Below are 16,338 nucleotides of genomic sequence, written 5' to 3'. Positions count from 1 at the left end.
TATATATTATTTTCAATAGAAATGGGAGAGAATAAAGAAATTGTCATAAATACCAAAAACTTAAAATAAACGTAATCCTAGTACTTCGAATCATAAGAGTGGAAAAAGATTCAAATATGTATATCTTGTATCATCATCGCTTATCCGAGAAAAATGAAGGTGAAAATAGATTTACACAATTATTCCAAATAAATGAATCAAAAAGGAAGAAAACAAAAGGAAAGAAAGATGTGCATGAAAGAATAATAAATCGAATGGGGATAAATAATTCAACATAGTCGTAGAAATTGAGGAGTTGCCAACACTAACAGGATATAAGGTAAACAAATCAAAGCTGTGTAATTGGTTGCGAACACTTAGATTCCTACCAGGAAAGAAAATCAAAGCGTAATTAAAGGAAAGAAAAAACTATATTCATAATATCTAAAGTTAAACGAAACAAGACGTCTTGCTTAGAAGAAGGACGCAATTCACAATATTGAAAACTAGACTAAACAAATTCTCACAATCATTTGCATGGACATTGGTAAAGGTGAATGTACATTTGCCATTTCCCGAGATATGAATGGACAAAACTAATGCTAATACAAAACATGGAATCTATAATGACAATTAATTTATATGTATATGAGAAAAAAAAAGAGTTATAGGAATACAAATATTTTGCGTGATGATGCAATATAGATGAATAAAAAGGGCCGTGTGATGATGCCATATAGATGAATAAAAAGGGTTTGAAACAATGAATGAACGAATGTATGTAAATGACAAGAAAGTAGAAATGTATAAAAAGGTATACAGGGATAATAAATAGAGAGAATGGAATAAATAATTTTACTAGCGTTTTATCTCAAAGGATTTTAATTTCAAACGATGATTTACAAGTGATTAGGAATTGTAAGTTGTTAGGAATTGTCAAAATCTTAGTATGTGTATATTGTTATATTTGTTTATTATAGGTTATATGTAATATAAAATGGTTTTGAATATTTTGAAAATTACAAATAATTTTTAAAATTTGAAATCTATTTTTTTTTTCCGAAGAAAAAAGCAAAACTTTTTATTAACCAAAATAAAAAATTTACATTCTGTATGAGTTTTGAGCAGATCTGATGGCTCACATTGTGCTGATTTGGTCTACTTGAAGGAAAAAAGCAAAAACTCAGAATGTCCTGATGCTGCGAAGCAATAGCTGTCTAGACTTCCTCTCATCCAGAGGCTTAAATACATCAAATACCTGGTGTATACCTTGGGGTCTCCTTCAATGAAGGAAAACAACCCCTTACATGACTGTCCATAAAGACTTTTTTAAATACATCTGAAAAGTATATAAAAGATTTTTGAAGTTCTGTTTTGTAGAGCTATGCAAAATTTACAAAAATATATAGGAAAACTGTAACAGATATACATTATGCCCATGAAAACTATAAGCAAAAAGAAGGAAGACGATCCACGCTCACTGAGGAGGAGCAAAAGGGGGCTGATGAGAAATGGTTTGCTGCCCCTGACTGTGTTCCTCTATTGTCCAGCTGCCCATATCTTGTTGTAAACCAGCTTTAGAAAGCTGATCTGCTTCTTCATTTTTATCCCTGTAAATATGACAGATGTTAAAGCTGTTAAAAGAGGACTTTAAAAGCAAAATTTCTTCTAAAAGAGTCTTCAGAATCTGGTTTTGACAAGATGCATTCCCATTAACCCATTTTATGACATTCAGAGAATCGTCGAAGATTTGAATTGTGGAGATGTTTCTTTGTAGTAACCAGCAAAGGAGAAGGCGCAAAGCAGACAACTCAGCATAATTGTTTGACCCAGGTCCTAGTCCAACAGAAGCTTTTAGGGAGTGATCAGAGTTCATATGAATGCATAGCCCAGCTCCAGCCTTGTTATTCTGGGATGCTCCATCAAAAAAGGCCCAAGGAATGCCCTCCTTGATAATAACAGGCTTGTCACGGTTTGGTGGATTTTTTGCTTCAGGGGTCGGGATAGCAGAGTATATGGCTGCACAGTTTATGGCTATGACGGATGTAGGGATGAACTTGTCTTGAAACAAACTTTTGTTTCTCGCAAGCCATACACCCCAAAAGAATATAAGAGGTAGGTTTCTCATGTTTCCTTCCGGGTAGTTCTGCCACCATTTCCTCCAGGCTTCTTCCAAAGGATTTGACCCCCACTGTGCCTTTACATTGAGCAAGCATGTTAGCTCTTCCCATATCTTTAAAGAAATTGTACATGATGTAAAAAGATGTCTTATTGATTCCTCATCAGATTTGCATAATGGGCATCTTCCTGGACCAACTAAGTATCTGGCTTGTAAAATGTCCCAGGTTGGGATTTTTCTTTTTAGCATGCACCATAGGAAAATCCTGGACTTTGCTGGGCTTTTTAGCTTCCAAATGTTTTTCGACCACCACTCGGGTATTCCCCAATCTTTTTGTTTCATTAAGTAAGTGTAACCATCTTTTGGGGAGTATTCTCCAATTTTCCCCTGCGCCCAGATCAGCAGGTCAGGTTCGTTTTTAAGCCTGACATGAGAACGATGTAGCTCTTGAGTGAAAGAAGCCCATTCGTTCTTCCATATGATACTTATACCTAAATCTTCACCATTTTTCCAAGCCTGTCCCCATATGGTAGAATGGCCTACTTTCTCCACCTGGTTTAGAGTAAAGATTCCTTTGCTGTCAAGATGTCTGAGAAGACCAGGTGACAAGGCGAAAAGCTTCATTACAACCTACCCAGGGATCCCTGCCAATTCTAATATGACTTCCATCTCCCACTTTCCAAGCTAGACCTTGTTCTATCACAGAGAAGGCCTCCAACGTGGCCTTCCAAATGACTGAGATATTCTTCTTTTTCTTTTCCTGGCTCCGAATCCAGTCTTCCAAAGGAACTGGATCTATATACTTCCTTTTAACCACCTTTGTCCAAAGATTCTCCATCGAGATTAGTCTCTTGCCGGATTTTGCTGCCAGGGATAGACTAAACTCAGGGAGTCTTTTAATTCCCCATCCTCCCCATTCTTTTGGCCTAGCCAGCTTATCCCATGCTACCCAGGGAAGAACAGAATTTTCTTTTGAACCTGCTCATAGAAATCTGCAACAAATCCTTCTGGTTTTCTCCAACACTCCTTTAGGGACCCAAGTTAAAGCTGCCCAGTATACTGGGATGGCTAACAAGACTGATTTGATGAGGGTCAGTCTGCCTGCTCTGGAAAGCCACCTGAAACTCCAATGATTGATTCTGGCTTCTATCTTTGCTATGAGCCAGTTCCAATCCTCTTTCTTATATGCTACTGGCTTTAGCCAGAAACCCAAATATTTGAAAGGGGTGTCCAGAGGCTGAAGAGGGAAAGAAAAAAGATTGGTCATTCTGGCTCTTTCTCTTCTGTCTAGATCTGCCACACAAACTTGAGATTTCCTAGAGTTTATCTGCATTCCAGTTGCTTTCAAAAAGAGATCAAGAATGCTTTTAAACTCCTTAATTTCGTTAGATGTTCCATTTGAAAAAATCAAAATGTCATTGACAAAAAGCAGATGAGTGATGAAAAGGTTTATTGCTACCTCTATACCTTTGAGCAGATCTGATGGCTCACATTGTGCTGATTTGGTCTACTTGAAGGAAAAAAGCAAAAACTCAGAATGTCCTGATGCTGCGAAGCAATAGCTGTCTAGACTTCCTCGCATCCGGAGGCTTAAATACATCAAATACCTGGTGTATACCTTGGGGTCTCCTTCAATGAAGGAAAACAACCCCTTACATGACTGTCCATAAAGACTTTTTTAAATACATCTGAAAAGTATATAAAAGATTTTTGAAGTTCTGTTTTGTAGAGCTATGCAAAATTTACAAAAATATATAGGAAAACTGTAACAGATATACATTATGCCCATGAAAACTATAAGAAAAAAGAAGGAAGACGATCCACGCTCACTGAGGAGGAGCAAAAGGGGGCTGATGAGAAATGGTTTGCTGCCCCTGACTGTGTTCCTCTATTGTCCAGCTGCCCATATCTTGTTGTAAACCAGCTTTAGAAAGCTGATCTGCTTCTTCATTTTTATCCCTGTAAATATGACAGATGTTAAAGCTGTTAAAAGAGGACTTTAAAAGCAAAATTTCTTCTAAAAGAGTCTTCAGAATCTGGTTTTGACAAGATGCATTCCCATTAACCCATTTTATGACATTCAGAGAATCGCCGAAGATTTGAATTGTGGAGATGTTTCTTTGTAGTAACCAGCAAAGGAGAAGGCGCAAAGCAGACAACTCAGCATAATTGTTTGACCCAGGTCCTAGTCCTACAGAAGCTTTTAGGGAGTGATCAGAGTTCATATGAATGCATAGCCCAGCTCCAGCCTTGTTATTCTGGGATGCTCCATCAAAAAAGGCCCAAGGAATGCCCTCCTTGATAATAACAGGCTTGTCACGGTTTGGTGGATTTTTTGCTTCAGGGGCCGGGATAGCAGAGTATATGGCTGCACAGTTTATGGCTATGACGGATGTAGGGATGATCTTGTCTTGAAACAAACTTTTGTTTCTCGCAAGCCATACACCCCAAAAGAATATAAGAGGTAGGTTTCTCATGTTTCCTTCCGGGTAGTTCTGCCACCATTTCCTCCAGGCTTCTTCCAAAGGATCTGACCCCCACTGTGCCTTTACATTGAGCAAGCATGTTAGCTCTTCCCATATCTTTAAAGAAACTGTACATGATGTAAAAAGATGTCTTATTGATTCCTCATCAGATTTGCATAATGGACATCTTCCTGGACCAACTAAGTATCTGGCTTGTAAAATGTCCCAGGTTGGGATTTTTCTTTTTAGCATGCACCATAGGAAAATCCTGGCCTTTGCTGGGCTTTTTAGCTTCCAAATGTTTTTCGACCACCACTCGGGTATTCCCCAATCTTTTTGTTTCATTAAGTAAGTGTAACCATCTTTTGGGGAGTATTCTCCAGTTTTCCCCTGCGCCCAGATCAGCAGGTCAGGTTCGTTTTTAAGCCTGACATGAGAACGATGGAGCTCTTGAGTGAAAGAAGCCCATTCGTTCTTCCATCTGATATTTATACCTAAATCTTCATCATTTTTCCAAGCCTGTCCCCATATGGTAGAATGGCCTACTTTCTCCACCTGGTTTAGAGTAAAGATTCCTTTGCTGTCAAGATGTCTGAGAAGACCAGGTGACAAGGTGAAAAGCTTCATTACAACCTACCCAGGGATCCCTGCCAATTCTAATATGACTTCCATCTCCCACTTTCCAAGCCAGACCTTGTTCTATCACAGAGAAGGCCTCCAACGTGGCCTTCCAAATGACTGAGATATTCTTCTTTTTCTTTTCCTGGCTCCGAATCCAGTCTTCCAAAGCAACTGGATCTATATACTTCCTTTTAACCACCTTTGTCCAAAGATTCTCCATCGAGATTAGTCTCTTGCCGGATTTTGCTGCCAGGGATAGACTAAACTCAGGGAGTCTTTTAATTCCCCATCCTCCCCATTCTTTTGGCCTAGCCAGCTTATCCCATGCTACCTAGGGAAGAACAGAATTTTCTTTTGAACATGCCCATAGAAATCTGCAACAAATCCTTCTGGTTTTCTCCAACACTCCTTTAGGGACCCAAGTTAAAGCTGCCCAGTATACTGGGATGGCTAACAAGACTGATTTGATGAGGGTCAGTTTGCCTGCTCTGGAAAGCCACCTGAAACTCCAATGATTGATTCTGGCTTCTATCTTTGCTATGAGCCAGTTCCAATCCTCTTCCTTATATGCTACTGGCTTTAGCCAGAAACCCAAATATTTGAAAGGGGTGTCCAGAGGCTGAAGAGGGAAAGAAAAAAGATTGGTCATTCTGGCTCTTTCTCTTCTGTCTAGATCTGCCACACAAACTTGAGATTTCCTAGAGTTTATCTGCATTCCAGTTGCTTTCAAAAAGAGATCAAGAATGCTTTTAAACTCCTTAATTTCGTTAGATGTTCCATTTGAAAAAATCAAAATGTCATCGACAAAAAGCAGATGAGTGATGAAAAGGTTTATTGCTACCTCTATACCTTTTACCTTCTCCTCTCTTCTGGCTTTGTGAATCAATCTACTCAGACCTTCTGCCACTAACAGGAACAGGAGAGGTGATAAGGGGCAGCCCAGCCTAAGGCCTCTTTGGCTATTGAAAAAAGGGGAGGCTGCACCATTGATCAGAACAGCAAAGCTCACATTTGTAATACATCCCATAATCCAGCTGGTGGAAGAATAGTTAAAGCCCAAATGGGTTAGCAGCATCCGGAGATAAAGCCAGTTTATTCGGTCATATGCTTTGGATAGGTCTATTTTTAGAACTGCACCCTTCTTTTTCTTTTGTCTGACACTGTGAATTACCTCATGAGCTACTCCAATGGCTTCATGAATTTGTCTTCCATCTAGAAAACCAAATTGTTCCATTGATATGTTTCTTGACAAGATAGGAACAATTCTGATAGCTATCACCTTGGCGATGATTTTGTAAATACAATTACACAGGGAGATCGGTCTAAAATCTTCAAAGTTCTCCGGATCATCCTTCTTTGGAATGAGAGCTATAAAGGTTGAATTAAAAGGCCTGTAGACTTCTCCTTTCTGTCTTGATTCTTCTACTACATCAGTGATCTCAGAGCCTATAAGGTCAAAGAAATAGAGGAAGAGTTCGATGGTCCAACCATCAGGACCAGGACTTTTGTCTTTGGCCATTATTTTCATCGCTGCTTCAACCTCCTCCTTGGAAACAGGTATTGACAGCTCTTCTGATTCTTCCTCCTCTACAAATCTCGGAAAACATTGAGCTGTCCTCATGACTTCTGCTATGGTGGCCTCCCCCGGATCAGAGAAAATTCTCTGAAAATGTCTCTTTCCTAAACCCGAGAGGTCTGAAAAAGAACTGGCCTCCCTTCCTTCTTCATCTTTAAGGCTCCAAATGGTATTTACAGATTTTCTTCCTTTTGCATAGTCATGAAAAAAAATAGTATTTTCATCTCCTGATTTTAACCATATTGCCCTACTCTTGAGCCTCCATTCTTCTTCCTTGTCTAAGAGAATTTTGTTTTGAAGCTTCTCCAGGTGAAGGATTCTATCCTTTGAGGCCTGCGAGTAATAACCATCCTCCTCAATGCTCTCCAGTTTCTTCAACTCCTCCCTGATTTTAGACAGTTCTTCATTCTGTTTCAACTTCCTGTCCTTTTCCCAAGATATAGTCGCTTTTTTCAATCTTTTAAGATTCTCCATGAACAGGAAGCTTTTGTCCTCTCTTGCATTCCTGTCGGGGTGGATCCACATTTCCTTAAAAAGAATGCTGAAGGATGGATCTTGAAGCCAGGAAGAGTTGAATTTGAAAGGGGCAGGAGGCTTTGGGGGGGGGGGGGGGGGGGGGGAAGGACAGATCCAAGAAAATAGGAAAGTGATTTGAATTGAATACCTCCTCCACCCACTGCCTGAGGATAGGTGCTTTTGATATTAGGTCCTCGGATAGAAGAAAGCGATCTAATCTTTTAGCAATCCGATCCTCCCCTGCTCTTCTGTTCCTCCATGTAGGCTTGAGTTTGATCGGGGAGGGATCTGTGAGATTGTTATCCAGGAGGAGGTTGTGAAAGAAATCCGACAAGGGGTCTTCCCTGGCCGAAGGACCCCATGCCTCAGCTCTTCCTATTGAAAAGTTTAGGTCACCTCCCACAATCAGCATAGAAGACTTCATTAAAGATTTTGCCATCAAATCGACCCAGAAAATCTCCCTTCCTTGACAAGGGCCATAGATGTTTACAATTGAAAAGGGGAGGGAGAAATCAGGAGAGAGAACCTCCATGCCCATAGCTTGCTTCGTCCCCCATTGATTGATGACTTTTATTCTTCCTTCTTTAAACCCGATTGCAAGACCCCCGGAATGGCCTGATGAGTCTATAGCGATAAAGGTCCATCCTGGCAGGAGGGCCTTTAGCATAGTTTCCACCTCTGCACCTTTCCCCAAAGTTTCTTGAAGAAAAACAATGTCAGCTTTTGAGTTTAGGATCCAGTCTCTCAGGGCCAATTTCTTAGGTTTACTGGCCAAACCTCTACAGTTCCACGAGGACAAAATCATTTGATAACATATTCGGGGGTCTGCACAGCTCTAAGAACCCCAGGGATAGAGTGTTGTTTTCCATCAGCTACATCCAGCTTGGCCTTTAGCTTTGCCTTAGAAAGGTCCGATTTTCTACCTCTCTTGTTCTTGGCAGAACTTTGAGAAAGAGGTTGTCCTAAGCCCCCAACAGTATCGTGCAACCCGGATTTTCCTCCCATAGATCTTAAGTTATAGGGGCACGGGGTATGGGGGATCGGGGGAGCAAGAGGGGGCCACTTTTCTTCACAGTTCAAATCCAGAGTTGGCATGGCAGCCGAAATTGAATCGATATCAGGATAGTTTTTTGCAGGTTCAGTGTTCTCATTTTGGCCCATAATTTGAGAGGGGGAATTTGATGGCGAAATATGCATAGAATTTGAATTATGCTCAGGAATTTGAAGAGAGAAAGAAGGGGAGCCTGAGCACATACCCTTATCCGGATCGCTGATAGGATTTTGTTCTGCCGATGCAACCTTGGCACGCACCTCCGCTGCTTTCGCCGAAGGGGGTTCATTGATCACTTCCGCCTCTTGGATCTGGGGATCTTCCGACGTTGGCTCTTTCTGGTTCCCCTCGATCTCCATTTCTTCAACTGTCTGGTTCGCCATTCCTTCTTTCTCCTGAGGAGGATGTGCCCGATTGAAAACTGGTTCTCTAAAAACAGAGGTCCTCCGAAATCGTCTCCTCCTTCTGAGCAGCGGGCAATCCTTGGCTAGGTGCCCATACTCATGACAGCGATGGCACCTAAAGGGCAGGTGCTCGTAATCTAAGAGCTACTCGAACACATATTCTTTGTACTGCAAATTAATCTTTTGGGCGAGGCCACTGCTCGGATTAAGGCTCACCAGAATGCGGGCCATTGCTCTGTTCTTCGTCTCCATAAAAGACATATCGGCCTCCAGGATGGACCCCAGTCTGTTACCAATTGCTTTAAACACAACTTCTGTCCATAAAAAAGAGGGGAGGCCTGGAGCCCTCACCCATACCGGAAATTCATCAGTTCTCTCCTTGAGCGCATCAAAGAGGGGACTCCATTTCTTCATCAAAACCGGTATATTCCCTATGATCCAATTTCGTTCCAGCACCCACTCTGCCGCCTCCTTATCCTCGAAACGGAGCATGAACCAACCTTTGGCTAAGCATTGAGCCTCGAACCGAAGAGGTCTGTCGGAAACGAAACGCTGTTCTCCCCAAGCTTGAATGAATTCTGACGAAAATTTCTTTCCTCTGGCCCTTCCAACAAGGATGCATTCTGCAACTTCTAAAGTTTCTTCAATAGAAACTTCCATGCCTAGGACTAAATTCCCTTCAATCTCCTGAGATCCAATCGGCCTTTGGGGTTTTTGTTTCTCACCTTTCTTCCTTAAATCTTCAGCAAAAGCCCTAGTTTCCCCTAGACCACCGGTCCATTCTGGTTCCTCCTGGTTCGAGTCCGCGGGGGGATCTACCTCTGGCTGTGTCTGAACAGGGGTGGAGAAGACGTGGGCGGGGCTCCCTGTAGAATGAAGACCAATAGTCGCGCCATCGAAACCTCTCGACTCTCCCGCTGGGTTGACAAGATGACCTTCGATGCCTTTAGCTGGGATTTCTTTAGAGAAAGGGGGGACCTTCGGCAACGAAACCCTGGAGAATGGCAGAAACCCTCTAGAAACCCTAGCTTTACCAAGGCCAGAGGAAAGCCCCAAATTTGCAGTATCTTCAAAACCCTTTAATGAAAAGTTCCGGTTTGACCCTAAATTACCTTTGATCCCAGAAAAAAGAGCGCCTATTGACGACCCATCCACCACAGCCTCCCTGTCCGCCGACTTGAAAGAAACCTGGTTTCGAAATCTGTTGGTCTCTCTGCCTAAATCACTGCTTTGAAGTAAAAACGAGGGCTTAACCTCCTGAGAAAAAGCCTCCTACCTCGACAGCTCATATGCTCCAAAATACTGCTCCACGTTTTGGACTGTGGGATCCTTTCCCCACATTGAAAGGATATCCTCCAGTTCCGGGTCCAAATCCACCAACTCATTTGGGTTAACCATGGTTTAGAGGGACGTTCCGAGGAAAGTGACAGCAAACAGACAAGATGACAAGCGCCCTTACCCTAGATTCTTGTAAACGGAAAAACGGAAAATTGCAGCTTCAAAGTTGGTATTATCTCCTAACAAAAAGCGCTAAGGCAGAGCGTCACCAACCTCCAGCTGCCAGTCAACTGGGAGGTGCCTTCCTGCGCCTGCACCTGTACGCGAAAACCTGCTTGCAGTTCCTTAGCCGTGGCCTGATCGAGGTTCCACCCGAAACCTTCGCCTCTAAACCCTAGCCATCGTCTCCCCGTATTGTCTCAATCCACCTTTTAACCTAGTATCACCATTTGAAATCTATTTTATATTAATGAAATAACTAATTTTATGGGGTTATAAAGGGAATTTTAAATTTTGAAATTCTATTTTATATAGATGAAATGAATAATTTTATGGGGTTATAAATAGAATTTGTCAGAAACAAAATTTATTTTAAAAATAAAAAATAAAAAAATTTGTGTATTACCAAGTGTCATAATAATACACACATCAAATATCAATATTTATAAAAAATAGTACACACATCAAATCTCAATACTTATGAAAATTTCATTATTAATGGAAATATATATATATATATATATATATATATATATATATATATATATATATATATATATATATATATATATATATATATATATATATATATATATATATATAGATATAGATATAGATATGTCATGAAGTGTCATAATAGTACACACTTCAAATCTCAATATTTATGAAAAACAATACACACATCTAATATCAATATTTATGAAAATTTCTTTGTTTATAAAAAAAATCATTTCTAGGTAAGTGTATAAAACTCATGTTTGACTTTTAGTTCATGTGTAATGTTTGAAAATAATTTACAAAATTACTCAAGTTTTAGAAAAAATTTAACAACTACATTTTTATTTCATGGTTTTTTTTTTCTTTTGTGCTTTATATATATATATATATATATATATATATATATATATATATATATATATATATGGTATTTTAAATGTGAAATCACTTTATATATAGATTCATTTTATATATAATATTGACATATATAATCTAGTTGATATAACAAAAACATATAAAATTATTATGTCACTACTTAATTAAAATGTTCCTAAATTATAATGAGAATTATTTAGCAATTCTTTTTTAAGTCTTATTACTAGGACTATGATAGTATTGTTAGCACTCCTTAGTTTTCACAAGGTTGAGAAATGAAACTAAAGAAGTAACCTTAGACCAACTTTTGACTTGGTAGCTAGCTTTTCCAAATCAGAGAGGGCTCTCCCTAAAATCAACCTCAAAGCTAATGAAAGTGACTCGAGAACATTAGGGTTTTAAGCTAGGTATTTGCTCAGTAGGGTTTCTATTAGGGTTTGATCGATAAGAAACACAGGGTCTATGAACTAGGTCAAAATATCAACTGTAGACATAGAATGAGGCAATGCAGGTGTAATTAGTGACACAAATGGATCTTGCATTGTAGAATAGCAAGGATGAAATCATATGAAAGAGAATAAGTGAGCAGATACATGAATTCACTTATCTAGAAGGAAAACATTGAAATGTTATTCCCAAACAAAACAGAGCATTCCGATGATGACTTATCTTTAAAACTTATGAGATAAGCATAAGATGAAATTTAGATGGCTTCTAGATAGGTCTAATAATAAAATATATAAGAAAACATAAGAAAAATAGAGCCATTAACCACAGCACAAGAATCCCATAAAAATAGCTGCAACTGTTTGTCATATTTCTGCAAATATTCAAGTACACTAGTTCAAGAGTCTGAGCTTCAAGTATCCAACCCATTCTTAGACCTATTTCTCAATACATATATATTCAAAACAAGTTTTCCCCTCCAAGCGGTCAAATCCTTCTTCTTAGGAATTGATTACATGATTCTCTAACCAATGCCAAAACCTAGGGGAGTTAGAAACCACTTCTACTTTTAAACTAACTAAATGAGATTGTGTCTCAAAACATTTAATTACAAGATTCTTTACTATTTAACCCCTAAAAAATTCATTTACATAAGATTAAATCATAAGGTAACCATTTACATTAGTCTATCTTGACCTTTCACGATTACAAGCATAAAATAACTTTTTACTAAAAAATGCAGCAAACTTAACAAAAGCACAGAAAGTTTTTGGAAGATGATTTGGAGGCCTTCCTGGATGAGTTTTTTGCTTAAAATTGTATGTATCGAAAGCTAAATATATCCTCTACACAATGGATTCTCTAAGACCTTAAAAAACCTGCTTCAAACCCATTAAAAGTTGACTTGAAGTCAAGCTGTCCAAAAGCGTAGTGAGTGCCCTGAAAATGTGGCAGAAAGGTGAAAAATAGGCACTATTTGGTGATTTTCTGGAAAATTATGAATCTTCATGCATCCTAAGGTACTTTTATATTGTTATGCCTTAAGTTGTCTGCAAATGCTTGAAATTATGCATTTGGAACTTATGAGAAAAAGCGCAACAACTACTCGTTGTGTTTCTAGGTAGTCAAATTTCTGCGTTTTTTGTGAAAATAGGGGTCAAAGATGAACTAATATCTCTTTAACTATAAACCTTTTTACAGAAATGAGAGAGGTGTTTGTATATAATTTTGCTGTGAATAATAATCTCTCTGAGTTTTATGAAATTCATTCCCATCATCTTGGAATCCATGCCAGAAACAAATGGATAAAACAAGTAATTAAAATGGAGAATTTGATCTTCTGAAATAGGCCTCCCAAAAAGTTGAATATATCCCAATATATGAAACTTGTGTAGAAACTGAAGGCATTTATTGTGACTAGGTCTGTCCTTAACAAACACCTCCTTTGGTTTTCCAAAATTTATCTTCATTTGGTCAGAACCCTCTTTTGAAAATGATGACAAAAAACAAAGTCAAAAGCGTAGCAGCTCTCCTGTAGCAATTGTATTATGGGAATGTCATTCCCATCATCTTGGAATCCATGCCAGAAACAAATGGATAAAACAAGTAATTAAAATGGAGAATTTGATCTTCTGAAATAGGCCTCCCAAAAAGTTGAATATATCCCAATATATGAAACTTGTGTAGAAACTGAAGGCATTTATTGTGACTAGGTCTGTCCTTAACAAACACCTCCTTTGGTTTTCCAAAATTTATCTTCATTTGGTCAGAACCCTCTTTTGAAAATGATGACAAAAAACAAATTCAAAAGCGTAGCAGCTCTCCTGTAGTAATTGTATTCTGGGAATGTCTCCCAAATCATAATACCTATGCATAAATGGAAGGAGGTTTTTTGTTCTTTGGTTTATGATTGACAAAAATTGCTTTCACTTTTGTAAAATTCATCTTCATTACTTCAGAAATGGATTTTGAAGTAAAATTGTCCATGTGTGCAACAAATGACCTCAAAACCGTAAAAATCATGCCAATCACCTCCTTCTTCTGACAATGGAAAATTGAAGCCTGTTATAGTGGCCTGATCCTTCTTGAATTTAATGGAAAAAATTCTAGTTAAATCGTGATGATAACCCACCTCTTGCACTCTTTGACAAAACCCTAGGCAACCTTCCTGCTTAAATGATCTTCTCATGAACTCTGATGAATTGACCTCTTGCATATGACTTGGCTCATATCTAGAGATCTCTCCTCCCTTAAACTTCCCTTTTTCACTGGTATCTACCATTTTTGGCTTTACTTTTGATAGGAAACTGTAGTTTCAAACAAGAAAGGGCAAGGGGACTGAGTTGCAAAATAGGGCTTGTTGGGTACAGGAATTATAGTTAAGAGAGCTCCTTTCAATGCTTAATTTGTCAACCCAGGGTTTAGTGCACTTCGAGGTGTAGCATAGGAAACGCCAAGAAATGAAATGCACCTTATATAATTGTATTCCTACTTCTTAAATCACAAATTTACATAATCGAAAGAAAAATGATGATCAAGCAACAATTGATACTCAAATAAAAATTACTTTTGAAACTAAAATGGATTCTTAATTCATTGTGAACAATATTAGCTAATGAAATGACCCTTTAGATTTAACTTCGGTGAGGTAGTGTGATAAATAAGTTATTCAGTGTACCTGTCTTCTTTAAATATATTCTTTCCTGCACTAAACTGTTATTCTTGTACTGCAAAAAAGTTCGTGTACCAGAACCTTGCACTTGCACTGGAATGAGGTTTAGATACTCAAGGGATTTTTTGTACTTATATTGAAGTTCTGACATTCATGTAGAAGTTCTAAGTCTCTGAGCTAGAACACTCTGATCCTGTACTGGATCTGAGGTTCTTACACCAGATAATTAATATTTTTGCACTTTGTTTCTAGATTACTTTCGAAAAATAAAAAAGAAGTGGGTTAAGTGAAATAGAGTGCAAAAAAAAACAAAATTTGAAAGTAAATTCTCACAAGTGGAAATATGCTTCAAACAAGCTTATATTCTAAACACGAAATGATTTTCAAAACTTAAAGTAAATCTTTCTTTAAAACAGAAAACCCTTCTATACGGAAATCATCTGATTTTTTAAATAGGATTTTCCTGAGATAGTTGTGCATATAATTTAGATCTGCTTTTCATTGTTTTAACTCAGAGGGTTCATTCAATAATTAATCATGAAATTCAATCCTTTCTTTGAAAGTGTTTAGTGCAAGCACAGACCTGTAGGTTACTATAGCATTTATTCCATATTCATCATAACACAAATAAATCTTAAGTGAAACCTCAGATATTATTAATGCTCTTAGTTTAGAAACAAACATCAATCTTGGAGGAAGGAATAAAGAACTCTTGTGAAAGGAAAGAAGTAAAAGACTTGCAAAAATGAACCAATGAAATCAATCTGCAGAACCCGAAATACACTAGTATAGGCAATGTTCTTGTACCAATCTTGTAGAAATGAAATCAAACATTAAAATGAAAGCTTATGTAAATTGAAATCAAATACTTATAATCCTACATGTGACGGATTCATAACACAATAATTGTAAATGAAATCAAATATGTAACTTGGGAGGAAAATCAAAGTAAATAATAGATTCACGCCTGCACTTTAAATTAAATTAACACGCCTTTAAATAAAGGGAGAAAAAGTTGGGTTGGCCGGGCCCTAGCCAACCAGCTCATTTCACTATTAAGAAATCGAGAAATGAAGTTGGTCAAAGTTTTGTCACAGCGCAAATGGAAAATGAAACTACGTATTGGGAAATTTCCGTTATATTAGTTTCAGAAGAAAAAATACATCTTGAATATTAGATTCGGCCCAGAGAGGCGATACTCCAAAATAATTACAATATCTTAACAAAATTTTACCATAACATTGCTCCTTAATTCCTATCAGTGTTTTACATTGTATACAGGCCTTCATGCCTACATCCATAATGAAATCATAAAAGTATCGTAACTAAGCCATTCGACTGTTTACAAAATACTAACCTAAGATATCTGGTTGAGGTCATGATCTTCAATCCGCTAATTTCTCTCCCGCTGTGAGCCCAACTCGTGGTCAACTGATCCTTTAACAAAGATACACGTCCATTGGTGAGTTGTTACAGGAGTGCAGGAATCTGCTAGCTGGTGTAGGAATCCCACTAATGAGTTGTCACGGTAGTGCAAGAATCCACCATTTGGTGCAGGAATCCCGCTTGCACTCAACCATTCTAGCACAATGATTAATACATTTATTTACCAAATACTTTAGTAAAGACAAATATTAGTTGCAAGGATAACTAAAGGTATAAATCCACAAATAATTGATTAAGTCCATGACAAGCCTTTAAATACGAAAATACAAAGAGCGTGTAGGGATGTGTATGATTTTAGAAAAAGGCACAAGAATGAATGTGTTCTTGGATTAAAATGGAGGTTTAGGTCATGTGTCTAGAGTAGGATAGAGGTAAAAAAAAGGACAGTCTAGCCTTAAAAAATCCTCCCATCCCTATTTTGTTGTGTGTTCTCACACAACCTTTACCTACTGCAAAAAATCCAAAACAAGGGAGCCTTCTTTCACTCCTATATTTGTATGCTAATTCCATATTTCACTGTCTTCCTCTTCTTTCCTTGAGCTTTCTTGAGCCGTTTGGTCACCTTTCTAAGATGATCGTAGCACTTTGATGCTCGAAATTTCCAAATCCTCACTTGGTGTTTTTTCTCCTTCACGTCTCCTTCCAACTATGTCTTCTTCTGTTTCTGGACTCT

General features: G+C 38.1%; 1 protein-coding gene across 1 annotated transcript; it reads right to left on the bottom strand.

Annotated features, from left to right (window-relative positions):
* Positions 1-1,456: 1,456 nt before the first annotated feature.
* On the bottom strand, positions 1,457-2,722 carry LOC149199755 (uncharacterized). Its single transcript, XM_089400689.1, has one exon. The coding sequence runs from the start codon at positions 2,720-2,722 to the stop codon at positions 1,457-1,459; it is 1,266 nt and encodes a 421-aa protein (XP_089256815.1).
* Between the last annotated feature and the right edge of the window lie 13,616 nt (positions 2,723-16,338).

This window comes from Pinus tabuliformis, chromosome 2_1 (assembly GCF_031772625.1).
Source record: "Pinus tabuliformis cultivar Carrire ecotype Pingquan chromosome 2_1, CPIR1, whole genome shotgun sequence".
Lineage (NCBI taxonomy): Eukaryota > Viridiplantae > Streptophyta > Pinopsida > Pinales > Pinaceae > Pinus > Pinus tabuliformis.
This window is presented reverse-complemented; position numbering and strand designations above follow the sequence as displayed.